This window comes from Balaenoptera musculus, chromosome 1 (genome assembly GCF_009873245.2).
Source record: "Balaenoptera musculus isolate JJ_BM4_2016_0621 chromosome 1, mBalMus1.pri.v3, whole genome shotgun sequence".
Taxonomy (NCBI): domain Eukaryota; kingdom Metazoa; phylum Chordata; class Mammalia; order Artiodactyla; family Balaenopteridae; genus Balaenoptera; species Balaenoptera musculus.
Window position 1 is genome coordinate 50377307 of NC_045785.1, and position 15913 is coordinate 50393219.

At 41.4% G+C, this 15913-nt stretch overlaps 1 protein-coding gene across 9 annotated transcripts in view; it reads left to right on the plus strand.

Moving 5' to 3' along the window:
• Nucleotides 1-15913, plus strand: part of FGGY (FGGY carbohydrate kinase domain containing) — a 411376-nt gene that overhangs the window by 58468 nt on the left and 336995 nt on the right. For all 9 annotated transcript variants that reach the window (XM_036829988.1, XM_036830014.1, XM_036829956.1 and 6 more), the window contains one exon: nucleotides 9423-9511. In XM_036829988.1, coding sequence (XP_036685883.1) covers nucleotides 9423-9511 — 89 coding nt within the window. The remainder of the gene's footprint in view (nucleotides 1-9422; nucleotides 9512-15913) is intronic.

Sequence of the window (15913 nt, forward strand, 5' to 3'; positions counted from 1 at the left end):
GCACATCTCTGCTCATTCATTTATTTGTTCATTCATTCACCTGATGTTATTCATCGTCTATAGATCAGATACAATGCGAGGTCCTAGGAACAGAGAGACTGAACAAAAACACAGTCCCTGACTCTTAGAGATTTCAGTTTAGGGAGAGAGATAGACATGTGAACAGATGATGGGAAGTGCTATGATGGGGCTATTCACTGAGTATTATGGGGGCATAGCACAGAACACCCTACTCAGCTTAGGGGAATCAGAGAAGATGTCATGGAGTGCGTAACACTTGAGTCCTAAATGATGAGCACATGTTGGCCAGGTGAGAGAGGGAGGGTATCCAGATAAGGAACACTATGAATAAAGATGTAATGGTGAGAAAAAGGACAATGTACGTGATTTTAGTGCAGTATCTCAGATCTGTCAGAGACGAAGCTGGCAAGTAAGACATGGTTTGTACATGCCATGTTAATAAATTTAACCTTTAACTCCAAAGGTAGTAGAAAACTTTGAAGGGTGCAAAGGGTACTAGATTGAAAGCTCCCTATGGGTGGTGGGGCTGTGTCTGTTGTTTGCTCTCATTTCCCTTGCACTGAGCACAGTACCTGACATGTAGAGGATACCAAATAAATAATGAATGAATGATTTATATAGTCAAATATGCATTTTACATAGGCCATTATATGCTAACTGGCTGTGTAGAGGGTGGGAATTGAGGGGGTTAAAATTTGAAAGAGGCTGTATCAGTTAGGGTGGTGACAAACCACCTCAACACTTGATGGAGTAAAAAAGCAACCATTTATTTACCTCGTAATTATGCAGGTTACTAATCAGAGATGAGCTAAGCTAAATGGATTTTCTTGTCTCTGCTGAATGCGTTCAGGAGTCTCCGGAGGGCTGCTGGGTTTCCTGATCTTAGCTCTGTTCGGCTGTCTTGAATGTGTGGAGCCTTGGCCGGGACGGTTGGTTTTTGCTCCATGTGTCCTCTCATCCTCCGGCAGGTCAGCCTGAGCTGCCTCATGTGGCAGCTCTACATTCCAAGAAGACAAGAGCAAGGTCTTCAAGAGCTCAGTTCAGAAGTAACACAGTGATGTTTCTGCTTCATTGCGTTGGTCAAGCCAGGTCCTAAGCCCAGCCCCAGTTCAAGTGGCGGAGAAACAGATTCACCTCTTTTTTTTTTTTTTTTTTTTAATTGAAGTGTAGTTGATTTACAATGTTGTGTTAAACTCTGCTGTACAGCAAAGTGATTCAGTTATACATATATATATATATACACACATTCTTTTTTTATATTCTTTTCCATTATGGTTTATCATAGGATATTGAATATAGTTCTCTGTGCTATACAGTAGGACCTTGTTGTTTATCCATTCTGTATATAATAGTTTGCATCTGCTAACCCCAAACTCCCACTTCAGCCCTCCTTCAACCCCCTCCCCCTTTGGCAACCACAAGTCTGTTCTCTATGTCTGCGAGTCTGTTTCTGTTTCATAGATAGGTTCGTTTGTGTCATATTTTAGTTTCCACATATAAGTGATATTATATGGTATCTGTCTTTCTCTTTCTGACTTACTTCACTTAGTATGATAATCTCTAGTTGCATCCATGTTGCTGCAAATGGCATTATTTAGTTCTTTTTTTTTTTTAAGTCTGAGTAGTATTCCACTGTATATGTGTACCACATCTTCTTTATCCATTCATCTGTCGATGAATATTTAGGTTGTTTGCCATGTCTTGGCTGTTGTGAATAGAGCTGTTATGAACATAGGGGTGCACGTATCTTTTTGAATTATAGTTTTTTCTGGATATATGCCCAGGAGTGGGATTGCTGGGTCATATGGTAATTCTATTTTTAGTTTTCTGAGGAACCTCCATACTGTTTTCCATAGTGGCTGCACCAACTTACATTCTCACCAACAGTGTAGGAGGGTTCCCTTTTCTCCACACCCTCTCCAGCCTTTGTTATTTGTAGAGTTTTTGATGATAGCCATTCTGACTGGTGTGAGGTGGCACCTCATTGTAGTTTTGATTTACATTTCTCTAGATTCACCTCTTAATGCAAGGAGCTACAGAGTCATACTGCAAAGGGCATGAATACAGGGTTAGGGAGAATTCTGGCCACTTTTGTGGTATACCATAGATAGGATAGCAATGATCCAGGTGATAGAATGTGATGGACTGAAAATAGGATAGTGAAGATGTGGTGTGATGGGTAATTTTATGTGTCAACTTGACTGGGCCACAGGGTGACACTTGTTCAAACATTATTCTGAGTGTGTCTATGAGGGTGTATCTGGATGAGATTAATATTTGAATTGGTCAGCTGAGTAAAGCAGATTCTCCTCCCTAATGTGGGTGAGCCCCTTTTAATCAATTGAAGACCTGAATAGAATAAAAAGGCTGAGAAAGAGGGAACTCCTCCTACCTGACTGCCTTGAGCTGGAAATTGGTCTTTTCCTGTCTTTGACTGAAACCTTGGCTCTTCTTGGGTCTTGAGCCTGTTGGCCTTTGGACTAGAAATTACACCATCAGTTCTCCTGGTTCTCAGGCCTTTGGACTCAGATTGGAGCCCCTGGGTCTCCAGCTTGCCAACTGCAGATCTTGGGACTTCTCAGCTTCTATAATTGTGTGAGCCAATCCTGATAATAAATATACATATATGAAGAAATATACAAATGTACATAGATGTCATATGTATGAAGGAGATATATATAGGATATATAAGATATACATATTATAAGATATATATTATATATATAAGGTATATATATATTACATAAGATATATATATGTAGTCTCCTATTGGTTCTCTTTCTTTGGAGAACCCTGACTAATACAGGGGGGGTGAAGAGGTGGGAACCTCTTCATGGATTAATTGGGAGTTTAAATTAGAAGGATGATTGGATGTAAGCAATGAGAGAGAAGGAGAAGATGACTCCTTGGGTAACTGGATCCCCTGACATAGAAAACCAAGGAGGAGGAAAACATTTCGGGAAAATAACAGATTCTGTTATGGACGTGTCGAGTTAGAGGTGCAGTGGCGCATCCAGGAGACGTGTCTCAGGAGAGTTTAGAGTTTGAGATCGTGCATGTTACTTAGCTAGTAGTTGGTTGGAACCTTGGGAATAATTAAAATTGTCCAGGAAGCATGTGAACAGTGAGAAGAGCATTTGGATGAGTCAAGAACATCTATCTGCATTTAAAGGGAAACTAAGGAAAAGGAGCTCAGGAAGGAGATAGAATAGCAATGATGAGAAGGGCATGAAGGGATCCAAGAGAGTGAGGTGGTAAGGAAGACCTCCTCACTTCTCTGTTTGTCCAAGTCTCCCACTTTATTTCACGTCTGTTCCAAGACCTTACCCAGTCCAAAGCCCTCTCTTCTCTTAGAACCCTCCCTTCCACAGACAGTACCACCCACTGGGAACTGTGTTATCTAGGTTTACCATGGCATCCTTCTCTCCTCCTTCTGCATTTTATTGTGCTTTAGGGAGGCAGACCCCTGACCTAGCACTGGGCTGGGCATTAGAGATGTACATTTTAGTCTGTCTTTCCACTTATGTGTTGTGTAACCTTGGGACAGTTGTGATCCCTTTCTGGGTTTTACTTTCTTAACCTGCAAGGTGAGGTTTATAATTTCTTACCTTTCCCTTATTCTTTGCCTTAAAGAATTATACAGGTCAGATGAGATCATGCATGTCAAAGCGCTTTGAAACACGTGAAGCTCTGCAGTAGTAATTAGAGTGAAATCCGTTGACTTATCAGGCACTCCACATTATTTCATTTAACCCTCCCAGCGTCCTTTGAGGTGGATGCTAGTAATGTGGCGTTTGAGGAAACTGGGGCTTAGAGAAATTAATTTGCCTAAAGCTACACAGCTGGGAAGCGGTGAGGACAGTAATCAAACTCAGGTCTGCCTGACTCCAAAGTTCTTAGGGCCCACATACCAAAGCCTTGTTTTCCTAATGCATGTGGTGGTATCACATTCCTGGGCAAAGTCAGCTTTGCAGAATACGATCCGTTTTCATGCAAATGATAACATTTTTATGGTTGGAAAATCTGCTCTAGTGTGGATTATACATTTACCTTTCTGTACAACAGTAGAGCTTTAGGGGAGGTGTGGGGGGAAGATGCATATATGTATCCAGTTCTTGAAAATTAAATAATTTAAATTATACAATGGAATTCTTTCATTTTATAAATAAATTCTGTGAAGGTACAGTTAAACAAAACCTTCTCTAAAGGGGGTGATCTACCTTGTCATTTTAGAGTTTTGTTTTTTGGGTGTCATTCTCAGCAGTAGCATAAATATTTATTCTACTTGACCTTTAGGCTTCAGCTCAAATCTATCCTCCATGAAGTCTTTTTTGGCCACCCAGGCCCCAAAGCCCTTTCCCTTCTCTGAACCCTGTTTGTGATTACTCATTAGAGGCAGATATACGGCCACACAAAAAAATATTATGAGAAAGTTATGAGGCTGACTCACCAAACCTTGGTATCAGGCTCATTACATTATCATCATACATCATCTTGTTAATTACCATTTCCTTTGCACACATCTTTCTCCAGCTTCATTGTAATTTTACTTTAAAAGAGTTTGACTTTAAGTTTCTTTATACCTCCTGAAACTTTTTGCATTTAAAAAAGTTAGCGGCTTTTTGCCCTCCAGGAGTTTGAAATTTTGAGATGGACTTAGGCACGTGAATATATAATAAGGACACAGCAAGGGATGGAGGGATTCACTGAAAAGGTGATATTTGAGCTGCATTTGAAAATCAAAGGTAGAAGTTTGGTCATGAGAGAAGACGGGAAAGTCAATCCAAGTAGAGGCATCTGCCTCAACAGAGTCAGGGAGATATGAAAGAGTACAGTGCGTTTGGGGAAGAGAAAGAAATGAGGTGAGATCAGGGTGGGGAGTGATGAAGACAGGGATGATGGACAGTGAGCCAAGAAGGAGTCATACAAATAATGGCCAAGTTGGAGCTAAGTTATGTGTCCTGAGAGCCATGCCAAGGAGATAAAATGTGATTCTAAGCTGCAAGGAACTGTCGAACCATTTTAAACAAAGAAACGTCATGGTAAGTTTTAAGTTTTTAGAAAGATGTCACTGGTAGCACAAACCTCTCAGCCTATCTGTCTGACTTAAAATATCTCCAGTGTTTGGTCTTTTTCTCTGCGGATGGGAGTATGAAACACAGTTATTTCATTCATTCTGGGAAGTTTCTGTTTGGGGATTATGACCCAGTCCGTGTTTTCAGCATCATTTTTTTTTTTTTTTTTTTTTTAAAGAATGAAGTTGAGGATTAAGTTTCTTCATGAAACATCTCTCCTTTCTGGGCCATCAGCCTGTGCCCTAATTCTCAGTCTTGAATATAGAGTGAGGATAAGGTTTTGCTTTTTTAAGGGCCGTTGTGCTGGAAAACAACATCGTGAGTATTTGGGATGTTCTGGCAGGACCATTTACTGGGAGGGAATTAGGGAGCTCTGTTCTTCCCTTTCATTCACTGCACACAGCAGGGAGCCCAGATAGAATCCCACTGCAAGTCATAACAAAATACTTAGTTGATCCTTTTTTAATTGGTCATCCCTACTTTCCCATGCTGCTCCTAGACCCTCGCATCTCCCAACATACATTGCAGTGTCTGCTTCATTTTTCCCCCAAGTGTCCTTGGCATCTAGAAGCCAGCAGAGACCTCACTGCCTCCCTGGACATGGCAGTGAGAAGGAAAGGGAGAAAGCCCCATCTCTCTGCCCCAGGCTGGCCGGGTGGCTGCTGCCCGGCCTTGAACCTTGGATACGCTGCTCCACCTCCGCCCTCTGCCAAGACCCGCAGCTGTGTGTGCTTTGCGTGTGGTTTTATGAAGTAATAGATGATTAAAAAAGAGATTTGTTCTGTTTGGTGGCTTTCAAGCCTGAGGGATTGCTTAGCTCAAAGGATTGTTATTGGAATGCAGAAGCCTTTATTGCCAAGTCATACACCCCAATCACTGCTGATTTCTTTTTTTTTCTTGAAAAGACTACTTTTTGTTAGTTGCTTGGTAACTGGAGGAGAGGCTTAACTCCTTCGGCACAGAGAGCTCCTAGTTTTGAACTGGATTCAACACCCACACGATGAGATGTGCCTAAAGTTGGCTTGTGTTGGGGACCTGCTCTGTGTTTGCTCTAGCCCGTGTACCATTTGTGCATGGAGGTTGTTGTGAGGGATGTAGAAGTTAAGTGAGTTGCCCAGAATTGAAAGTGAAATCTCTGAAATTTAATAAAACATTAAAAAAAATGTGTTTTGGAGCGCTTTTCTTTTTTTTTTTTTCTTCTGTGAAGAATGGTAATAGCTTCCATCATGATGCTGCCAAAAGGCCAAAACCCACAGCTCTGCTAGATCTGGGAGCCTCAGGGTGGTGACTGTGGCCTGGGAAGGAAGGAACACTCACTTTAGAGTGGGAAGCCCCATGTGGCTTTGGGTTGAGGCCTTGTCATCCGAACCTCAGTTTCTACATCCTTCACCTGCAGACTGTTGTGTGTCACCTACAACCTCTGAACCATCCTGAGAATCCAATGAGATGAGGAACGTGGGGGCACTGTTGTAAGCTGTGGAAGAATCTAAGAGGGCAGTCGCTGTGCCTGATGCAGGCCCAGTGGTTCCAAGGGTAGAATTAATTCAGTAAGATTGAGGCCCTTGGCTGAGACTCTGCTGGTTGGGGAGAGGCAGGGATGGAGAGATTTTCTCATAGAACTGGATTAAGAATCCATCCACGGGGGCCAATAGGCCCTTGGCCAATCTGGCATTTGATGACTAAGCACTTGTGAATCATGTAGCCCAACCTTAGAACACCATGGGAACCTCATAGGTAGTGTCAGCATTTCCAAGAAAGGGATCTGGCTTCTGGAGACATCGCTCTCATCCAGGCAAACGCTTTCCCCCTCTCCTTTGCTGGCTAAGCTGCAGACTTTGCTTTTGTGGAGAAGGCAGGGAATACTACTGCTGTCTTCTCCCCCAAGACCACATGTGTTTTTAAGGATGCCTCACACTCCTAATATGATGCCATTTCTGGTTACTCATTCTATGGAGAGTTTGAGCCAGGGTCTCTGGCTTTGCTCGGTGAAGCCGGCGTTGTCTCAAGAAAAGATGGCGCCGCCAGGCTGCTTTGTCCCTCCTGCCCCCGAGGTGTCTCTTTCTGGCCAGAGGCCTGATGCTGTCTCTGAGACATTCTGCCTGGGTTCCATTGTCCACAGAGGCTGTCTGCGTGGCTACAGGCTGAAAGCTCTCATTTTGCAAGGTCTGTAATGACTGTATACAAGATCTAACAGAAGCAGTTATTTTCTGAGTTGAGGAAGACTGCTTGGCTTTGGCTGGTAGCACTGATTGTTGCTGCAGTGGTTTCGTGGTTTATTTCTGATTGGCCTTGGATTTCTGAAGTCTTTAGAAGGAGGATGCCTTTTCTCCCTGAGAACTGATCACCGAAACCACGGAGCACATGGAAAGAGATTTGGGGGACTACCCAGAAGACATACTAGTAGCTTGACTCATAGTTTCAAAGGCTACCATTTTCTGACTGATCTCTTAGCATATAAAGATACTGCTAGTTCAGAGCTACGTTTGGCATATTTAGTCAACTTTAAGTGTTGTTTTGTTTAACATTAAGACGTATGGGTGTTCAAAGGAAAGTTTAGCCCTTTCCAGATGTAAGCGCTCACCCAAATGCTTAGGAATTTAAAACAAACAACCAACAACAACAACAGAAGATGGGCTTAACACTGCCTTTTACATCTGAGCCCTTTTGATGTTATTATTGTTTTAATGGGACCCTGTTCCTGGGTTAATACTCAGTTTCTCTGCTGTGCGTGGATGTCTGTGTTCAGAGAGTGGTGATAGGGGAAGAGAAAATAGAAAGAACTCATAGAATTTGAGGGCAAATATAGATAAAGACTAGTTGTATGTCTATAAAATAGATAGAACAGCACTCAGGACTTTTGTGTTGTTCTAAGGAGGTAACACATGTGGAAACCCTTTGTAAACTCTGAAGCGCCTCTCACCTGAGAGAGATTGGAAGGTGAAGCTGAGCAGTTTGTCTAGTTGTTCAACGCATATTTATCGAATGTCTGCTGTGTGTCACCTGCTAGCAGATACTAGAATATGTCTCTTTTGGATCTTCTGTCTTGTTGCCTTTAGGTTCCCAAAGATACCCATGTACTTAGGATACATTCCTTTTTGTTGTAGCCTCTTGGGGAGGGAATAATTGAAACCAGGACATGGAGAGTTGCCTGGGTGGTAGGAAACCTTTCTTGCTGCTGCTTCTGTCTGTATTGATCTTCTCTTTATGAAGTCCTACTTCTCCAGGTCCTTGGCAAAAAAATGGCCACTTCACAGTTTCCAAGTTTATCTCACCTCCAGTTCCGCTCAAAGGCAGAAGTTAAATGACTCCATTTGGATCCTGATTCTAAATTCCTGGGAGAAGGAATCTGATTGGCCCAGTTAGGTCACATGTCCACCTCTAGTCCAGTTAAGTGTGTCAGGGGGACTGGAGTCATGTGATTTCTACCTCACAACTAAGGGTCCAGTCCTGTGCTGGGGAGGAGAAAAGACAGTTGTGGGATATTATGGTGCATAAAACTGACAAGGTCCTTGACCTCACTGAGCTTACAATCTAGCAGAAGAGAAGGACATTATACAGGTACTTTCGGGGTGATATGGGTTATATGACAGCCAGACCTCACCTGAGGAGGAGATCCTGAAAGACCTCCCCAGGGAAGGATGGGTTGGGTTAACCAAAGTGGGCAGAGCAACAGGGTGGTGGGTGAGGAAGGAGTGTTCTGGACAGAGGTGGCAGAGGAAGGAAAAAGCCCTGTGGCAGGAAAAAAAATCTGACCACGTTGGCAGTGTGGAAGAAATTGGAAGCAACAAATGTTTAAAAAGTTATAAGAATAGCTTGATTCCGTACCGTTCTCTCTGGCTTAGATTGGAAGTTCTTTGTGGGCAGGGACTATCATTCCTGTTGCCTTTGGAACCAGTTAGCCTGGGGAGACTTTTTCATGGCAGGACACGTTGCATTTCATCGGGTAATTTCTTAGTGTGGTTTTTCTCCCCAGTTCACAGCTGTTCAGCTTTGAAATCTTTTTATATGTCTTGAAGTGTATCCTCTTGCCCTTCACTGGGAAGATGGATTGCATACCCTTGCAGAATGTACTTCCTCCTGCTCCAGGTTGGCAAAGAGGAATAAAAGGGAAATTATAGTCATTTTTGGAAGGATCAATAATTGCCAATTTTTCTTTCCTGTATAGTACTGCTTTTATATCACTCACCATTCCCAGCCCCTGAACAGATGTTTTATTGGGCATTGTTGGCTATGCTTTTGTTTTGAAAATTTTGAAACATTATTGAAAGAGGAGAGGGGGAGAAGAAATAGCCCATAATTGATTCTAATATGTATTTCATTTGGCAGAACTTGAGAGAGACTTGCTGGGATAAGGCGGGACACTTCTTTGATCTCCCAGACTTCTTATCGTGGAAGGCAACAGGTGTCACAGCACGGTATGTTAATTACAAGTTGGATTTTATTTGTGTTCATCCATTCTCGGGTGTCTGTGTATGTGTATATATATATATATATATATATATATATATATATATATATATATATATTGCTTTCTTAACTCGCTTTGACTGGATGTACTGTTTGTACATCTGCATGCGATTTTGCATACTTGAAACATCTTGAATCCATCTTCCACCTCCACTGCACATGCCCAAACACCATTGTTCCTATGAGGCCTGGAATGTGGGTATCCAAGGTGAAGACCATTCATTAAAATTGGACACATTTAAAGGAGACGTGAATAGTCCATTGTGAAATGTGACTGTTTTTCCAAAGGCACTTTTTACATGATGAATAAAAGAAACACTTTTTGGCCCCTAAAATTAAGGCAAGAGTTATGTTTTTCAAGGGAAGGTGATTTTAACTTTAACTAGATGGGTGTGTTAATGAAGCTATTTTGCTTTTTATATCAACGTACCTGAATCATCCCAGAGTGTAGAAGTATGTATGTTGAAGTCAACAGTATTTCCCAAGAAATTACAAATGTTATAAATAAGTTATGTGCTGCACATCAGAGACAATTTTAATACTCATGGAGTGTGCTTGTGGCTGCTACAATGGATGTGTGTGCAGATGTGCATATATATGGACAGATTGGACATGTACTCTCAAAGCATGCAAAGCTGTTGTCATCTTGACCTCAGATTTCAGGGGATGCACAAGGGGAGGGGGCCGTAGGGCAGGGAGGGGTCTTCTTATCTTGAAAATGATTTAGAATTGCATATGAGAAAAAGGGGATCATTTCCCAGAGGACTGATAAACCTGCATGAGTATGTATATATTTAGGTATATCTTAAAGTCATCTCTTTGAGAGAAGGCTAAATCCTCCCTATTTTCCCTTTTATTTAAACTCATGAGAAGCTGGGAATAGGAGTACCATTTTCCCTGTGTTCTTTCTGTCTGTCTCGTTTTGTATGATTGGGACTTTCCTTGTAGAGAGTTGATGAGAGTGTGATAGTTCATTTGGCAGCAGGGGCTTCCAGAAAGGAGATAGTAGAAGACGTCTTTCACAAGCACATCATTCATCTTGTTGATTATTCTCCCCTCCCACTAATGAAATGCTAGGGTGGAGGGGATTCACATGCATGTTAAAATGGCCTCAGTAAACCTCAGGTACTCATCCCTCTCTGGGGAGAGGGCTCTGGAGGAGTGGTCTGAACTTTAACCCGGAAGGTGCAGTTAGTCACCATTATATTGTTACCATCAGTGGGGAGGGGGTTGTTTGGGTGAAGATCTCATCTGGACATTCCTCTTTTGGTGTGATATTAATTGTCCAGAGTTATTTCTGGAAGGACCTTTCTCTAGTTTTTTTCCCTGTCTTTGTGCAGTAGTGAAGGAAATGTTTTGATTATTTTAGCCAAATGGACCTAGGAGTCAAAGCAGTGCTAATAGTGTGGATATCGGTAACAATCCATTGGCCCACAAGCCTTGAGAACTCAAAAGCAGAACTACAGATGGAGGAGGGCCTTGAGTTTCCTTCTCTTTTTCCTTGGGTGTTGATCAATCCAGCTCATTGATGTCCTCCCTGGTTTTTTCTGATGGTGCTAAATATTCTACACCCCCATTTCCAAGTGTCTAATGCCGTATTAAGACACCAAGAAGCCAGCTTTTTGAAGCTAGCTCTGGCTCAGATAGATTTAAATGCATTGCCTTGCTTATCCACTGTGGAGTTACAACATGACTTATCCTCAATTCTGCCACACAAGAGTTTGGTGACCTTGGGAGTGGCCCTACCTTCTTTGAATCTCACTTTCCTTATCTATAAAATGGGGATCGTGATACCAAACTAGCCTGATTATAGGAATCAGCCGAATCATTTATTCAAAGCCCAGATCCTCAGGGCTTCCAGTTTCAAGCCCACTGAACCAGAATCCCCATGGGATACCTGGGAATTTGTGTGATTAACAAGTGCCCCAGGTGGTTATATGGTCAGGTAAGTTGGGACAACATTGCCTTACAGAGTATACGTGAAAGTAATATGTAAGGTGGTCCATACCTGTGAAGGATTGGACGTATTTTGAAAGGTCGGATGGATTTGGTAAATTTAAAGATGGACAGCTTCTCATTGGCCTATCAGAACATGCTTGGGGGCTTCCATTGCCCACCTGTGACAATCTGAAATCCTGAGGAAGCAGAAAGTTTAGTGCTCAGAAATGATTTATTGACTGTCCAGTCATCCCTGCCATTTTTTATTGGCTGAGACACTCATGACTTATTCTACTTTCCTTAGTATGAATTTGCAGTCCCCTCCCCGCCCCTTGCCCATACTCGCCAGCACCTTCAGAGGCCTCCCTTCCAGCTTCGCTCTCCTGGAGAGCTGAGTCTGTGGACCTTGGGCACCAGGCACCAAGTTCCTCTTGTGAAGATGGTTGCCCTCTCCCAGGCACACCTCTCTCTTACATCTATCTTTCTTCTCTGTTGTTTCCTCAATCTCTTCATTCTTTCTTCTCTATTTCAACCTGCATGATCAGGCGAAACAAGTAATCTCAGAGCTTTCTCAATTATAAATATAATTGGGGTAATGACAATGCTTACTCCATGGGGTTATTGTATGGACTGACTGAGTGAGATGACAGAAGAACTTCCAACACAGCACTGAGAAAGTTTTTAAAGGAATTAGCTATTTTATTTTTCTATAAATTTATTTATTTATTTATTTTTGGCTGCGTTGGGTCTTTGTTGCTGCACGTGGGCTTTTCTCTTGTCGCGGCGAGCGGGGGCTACTCTTCGTTGCGGTGCGCGGGCTTCTCATTGGGTGGCTCCTCTTGTTGCAGAGCACAGGCTCTAGGCGTGCAGGCTTCAGTAGTTGTGGCACTCAGGCTCAGTAGTTGTGGCTTGCGGGCTCTAGAGCGCAGACTCAGTAGTTGTGGCACACGGGCTTAGTTGCTCCGCAGCATGTGGGATCTTTCTGGACCTGGGCTCGAACCCGTGTCCCCTGCATCGGCAGGTGGATTCTTAACCACTGCACCACCAGGGAAGCCCTAGCTATTTTATTTAGTTTCCTTACTCTATCAGTTTTGGCAGGGAGTCTTTGCATTAAGTTTCTGGCATAGCGGAAAGAGGGAAATCCTTGTAGTCAGACTGACCTGGGTTCAATGTCTCTGCTATGTACTGTCTGTGAGAAGCTGGAGTAAATTACCCCCCTCCCCCTCCCCCACCGCCCGCCCAAATTCAGGTCCTCATCTGGCCGTCCTGTCAGGGTTAGAGGTACTGTGGATAAAATGTGTAGCACATAGTATTTAAACAATTCACAGTTCTTTTAATGAAAAATCCCCATTGTCTTTCCATCTTCTAGAATAAGGAAGATGAGGGTCTGAGTTTGAATGTACGAATGCCAAAAAAAACTCTGGACAGTGGAACATGAACTTGGCATCCTCTGGGCCAAGGAGAGGTTCAGATTTGGTGTTTATCTGGCTCTTATTGTGATTGTTTTGGGAGGCTTTGGGGAAATGGGTGCCAAAAAGGCTAGAGGGTGTTTTTTTTCCCTTTCTTTTTTTCTTTTTATTATTCTAGTGGAGTCATGGCTAAAAAAGTGATCAGATTTCACCTTGTCTTAAGCCTTCAGACTTGTTTTTGGCAGTGACAGTGTGTAAGAAGTCTTCCTCCTCCTCCTCTTATCTGTTTTTCTCTCTTCTCCTGCTTTCCCCTCCCCCCCCCCCCCCCGCTTTATTTATTGTTCTTATCTTCTAAAATATGGCAGCTACTCTTGTTTTTCTGGGTCACTGAGAAAATCACCACTTTGGCCTATGATTAATTTGTAATTCAGCTCCATTCTTTTCATTATATTGATGAAAATAATTATTGCTATTTTTTAAAATAATAATTTATATAATCATCATCATCATTTATTGAGTGCATTCTCTATATCTGTGCTAACTTTTTAACAAATGTGAACCCCATTAGTCCTCCCAACCATCAGTTAAAACAGGTGGTGGTATCACCATTTTGCAATTCAAGAACTAAAACTCAATGTTTTAGTAATTTGCCATGTCCTAGCCTTTAGTGGATAACTGTCCAGAATTTTGGTAACATGAGAAGTGGGAAGTCAGAAATTTGAATAATAAAATTTTGTATAATCAGACAAAAACATATTCATATATATAAATCCTCCCTCTAAAGGGATTTGAGGTGACTGATAATAGAAGATAAAAACAGTGATAAAAATATTAAAAAGTCACAATGGAGTGAAATATTAATAGAATAAGATAAAGCCAAGAGCTTCATAGAAACTATATGGTTCATCATAATTACCGATTGATTTGTTTCCAAGCTTCCTAGTGGCCAAAGAAAAGGTGAGAACATAATCAATATTAACTGAGTGAACACATAAGAACCCAGCTGCTGTTCAGGAGAAGAACTCCCTCTAACATTGGGGTCTGAGAGCAATTTCTCCTAGATTATCAAGGGTTGGCGATATTCTGTAAATTATCTAAAAGTATGTCCTTTGAAATTCAGTTATAGTTTCAAATAGACTTTATTTTAAACCTAGTTTTAGATTTACAGAAAAGTTGTGAAGATAGTACGAGAGTTCCCATTTACTTGACACATAGTTTTCCCTATTATTAACATCTTATGTTTGTGTGATACATTTGTCAACAATTGATGAACCGATGTTGATATATTATTATTAACTAAATTCCATACTTAATCATATTTCTTTAGTTTTTACCTAATGGCCAAGATCCTATCCAGGATACCATATACATTTAGTCATATCTCCTTAGTCTCTTCTTGGCTGTGACAGTTTCTCAACTTTGTTTCTGATGACCTTGACGGTTTTGAAGCGTGGTCATGTATATTATAACATGTCCCTCTAATGGAATTTGTCTGACGTTTTTCTCATGATGAGACATGGGTAGTATGTTTTTGGGAGGAAGACTACACTGCCATTTTCTGTTGAGTACCATTCTCATCATGTCATATCATATCAAGGGTACATACTAGCAGCATGTCATCACTGTTGATGTTGATCTTAATTATCTGGCTGAGGTATTGTTTGTCAGGTTTCTCCACTGTAAACCTGTATAATGTTCTTTCTTATGTCTATATAATGTCTGTGTTAGTTTTGCCAAGTTTTTAGGCTTAAAATGATCTCTTATTTTAATGTGCATTTTTATTATTAAATGCAGTTACCTTTTCTTATATTTATCAACCACTTGTTTTATTAATTTATGTCAATTAATGTCAATAATTGTATCTATTAGTATTACATGTATTGATTGCCTATTTATGTCAACTACTAATATTTATATTGGATTTCAGTGTTTTCTTAAATATTGGTGAGAATTCATGTTTTTGTTTGTTTGTTTTACTATTTTCCCCAAGGTGTTATTTTTGAAAAAAATTTAAAGCTACAGAGAAGTTGAGAGAATGGTATATGGAACACCATATCTTTACCTACATCAGTGGTCTCCAGCCTTTTTGGCATCAGGGACCTGTTTCGTGAAAGACAATTTTTCCATGGACCGGGGTTGGCAGGGGGTGGTTTTGGGATGATTCAAGTGCATTACATTTATTGTGCACTTTATTTCTATTATTATTACATTGTAATATATAATGAAATAATTATACAGCTCACCATAACGCAGAATCAGTGGGAGCCCTGAGCTTGTTTTCACTTGCCACTCACTGATGGGGTTTTGATATGAGTCTGCAAGCAATTGATTTATTATGGTCTCTGTGCAGTCAGACCTCTCTGCTAATGTTAATCTGTATTTGCAGCTGCTCCCCAGTGCTGGCATCACTGCCTCAGCTCCACCTCAGATCATCAGGCATTAGATTCTCATAAGGAGCGCGCAACCTAGATCCCTCCCATGTGCAATTCACAGTAGGGTTCTTGCTCCTATGAGAATCTAATGCCCCTGCTGATCTGACAGGAGGCGGAGCTCAGTAGCGGTCCGTGGCCCGGGGGGTTGGGGACCCCAGACCTATAATTCATCAATTAACGTTTTCGTTACGTTGTGCTCAAAAGTGTTCTATCTCTGACATGCATATATGTGTTTATTTTGCTGAACCATTTATAAATGAAATGCAGATACCACCTTCTTTCCTCATAAATTCTGCAATGTGATCCCCAAGAGTACTGTCCTTCTCCTGTGTAACCACAGTGCTGTTATCACACTTAGGACAATTAACATTAATCCTCATTATTTAAATTCCTAACAAGTGCCCTATTGTTAACTGTTCAAAGTGCCACTCACTTTTCCTTGCCATTGGAGTTCTGACTGATAGAGACTACATACAGAGCATATTAGCTAGATGAAGAATGAAAACCTACCTCATTATCTTAGAAAATACTTATTAACCTTTAATGTATAGAGCTTCTGGTATACTGGGTG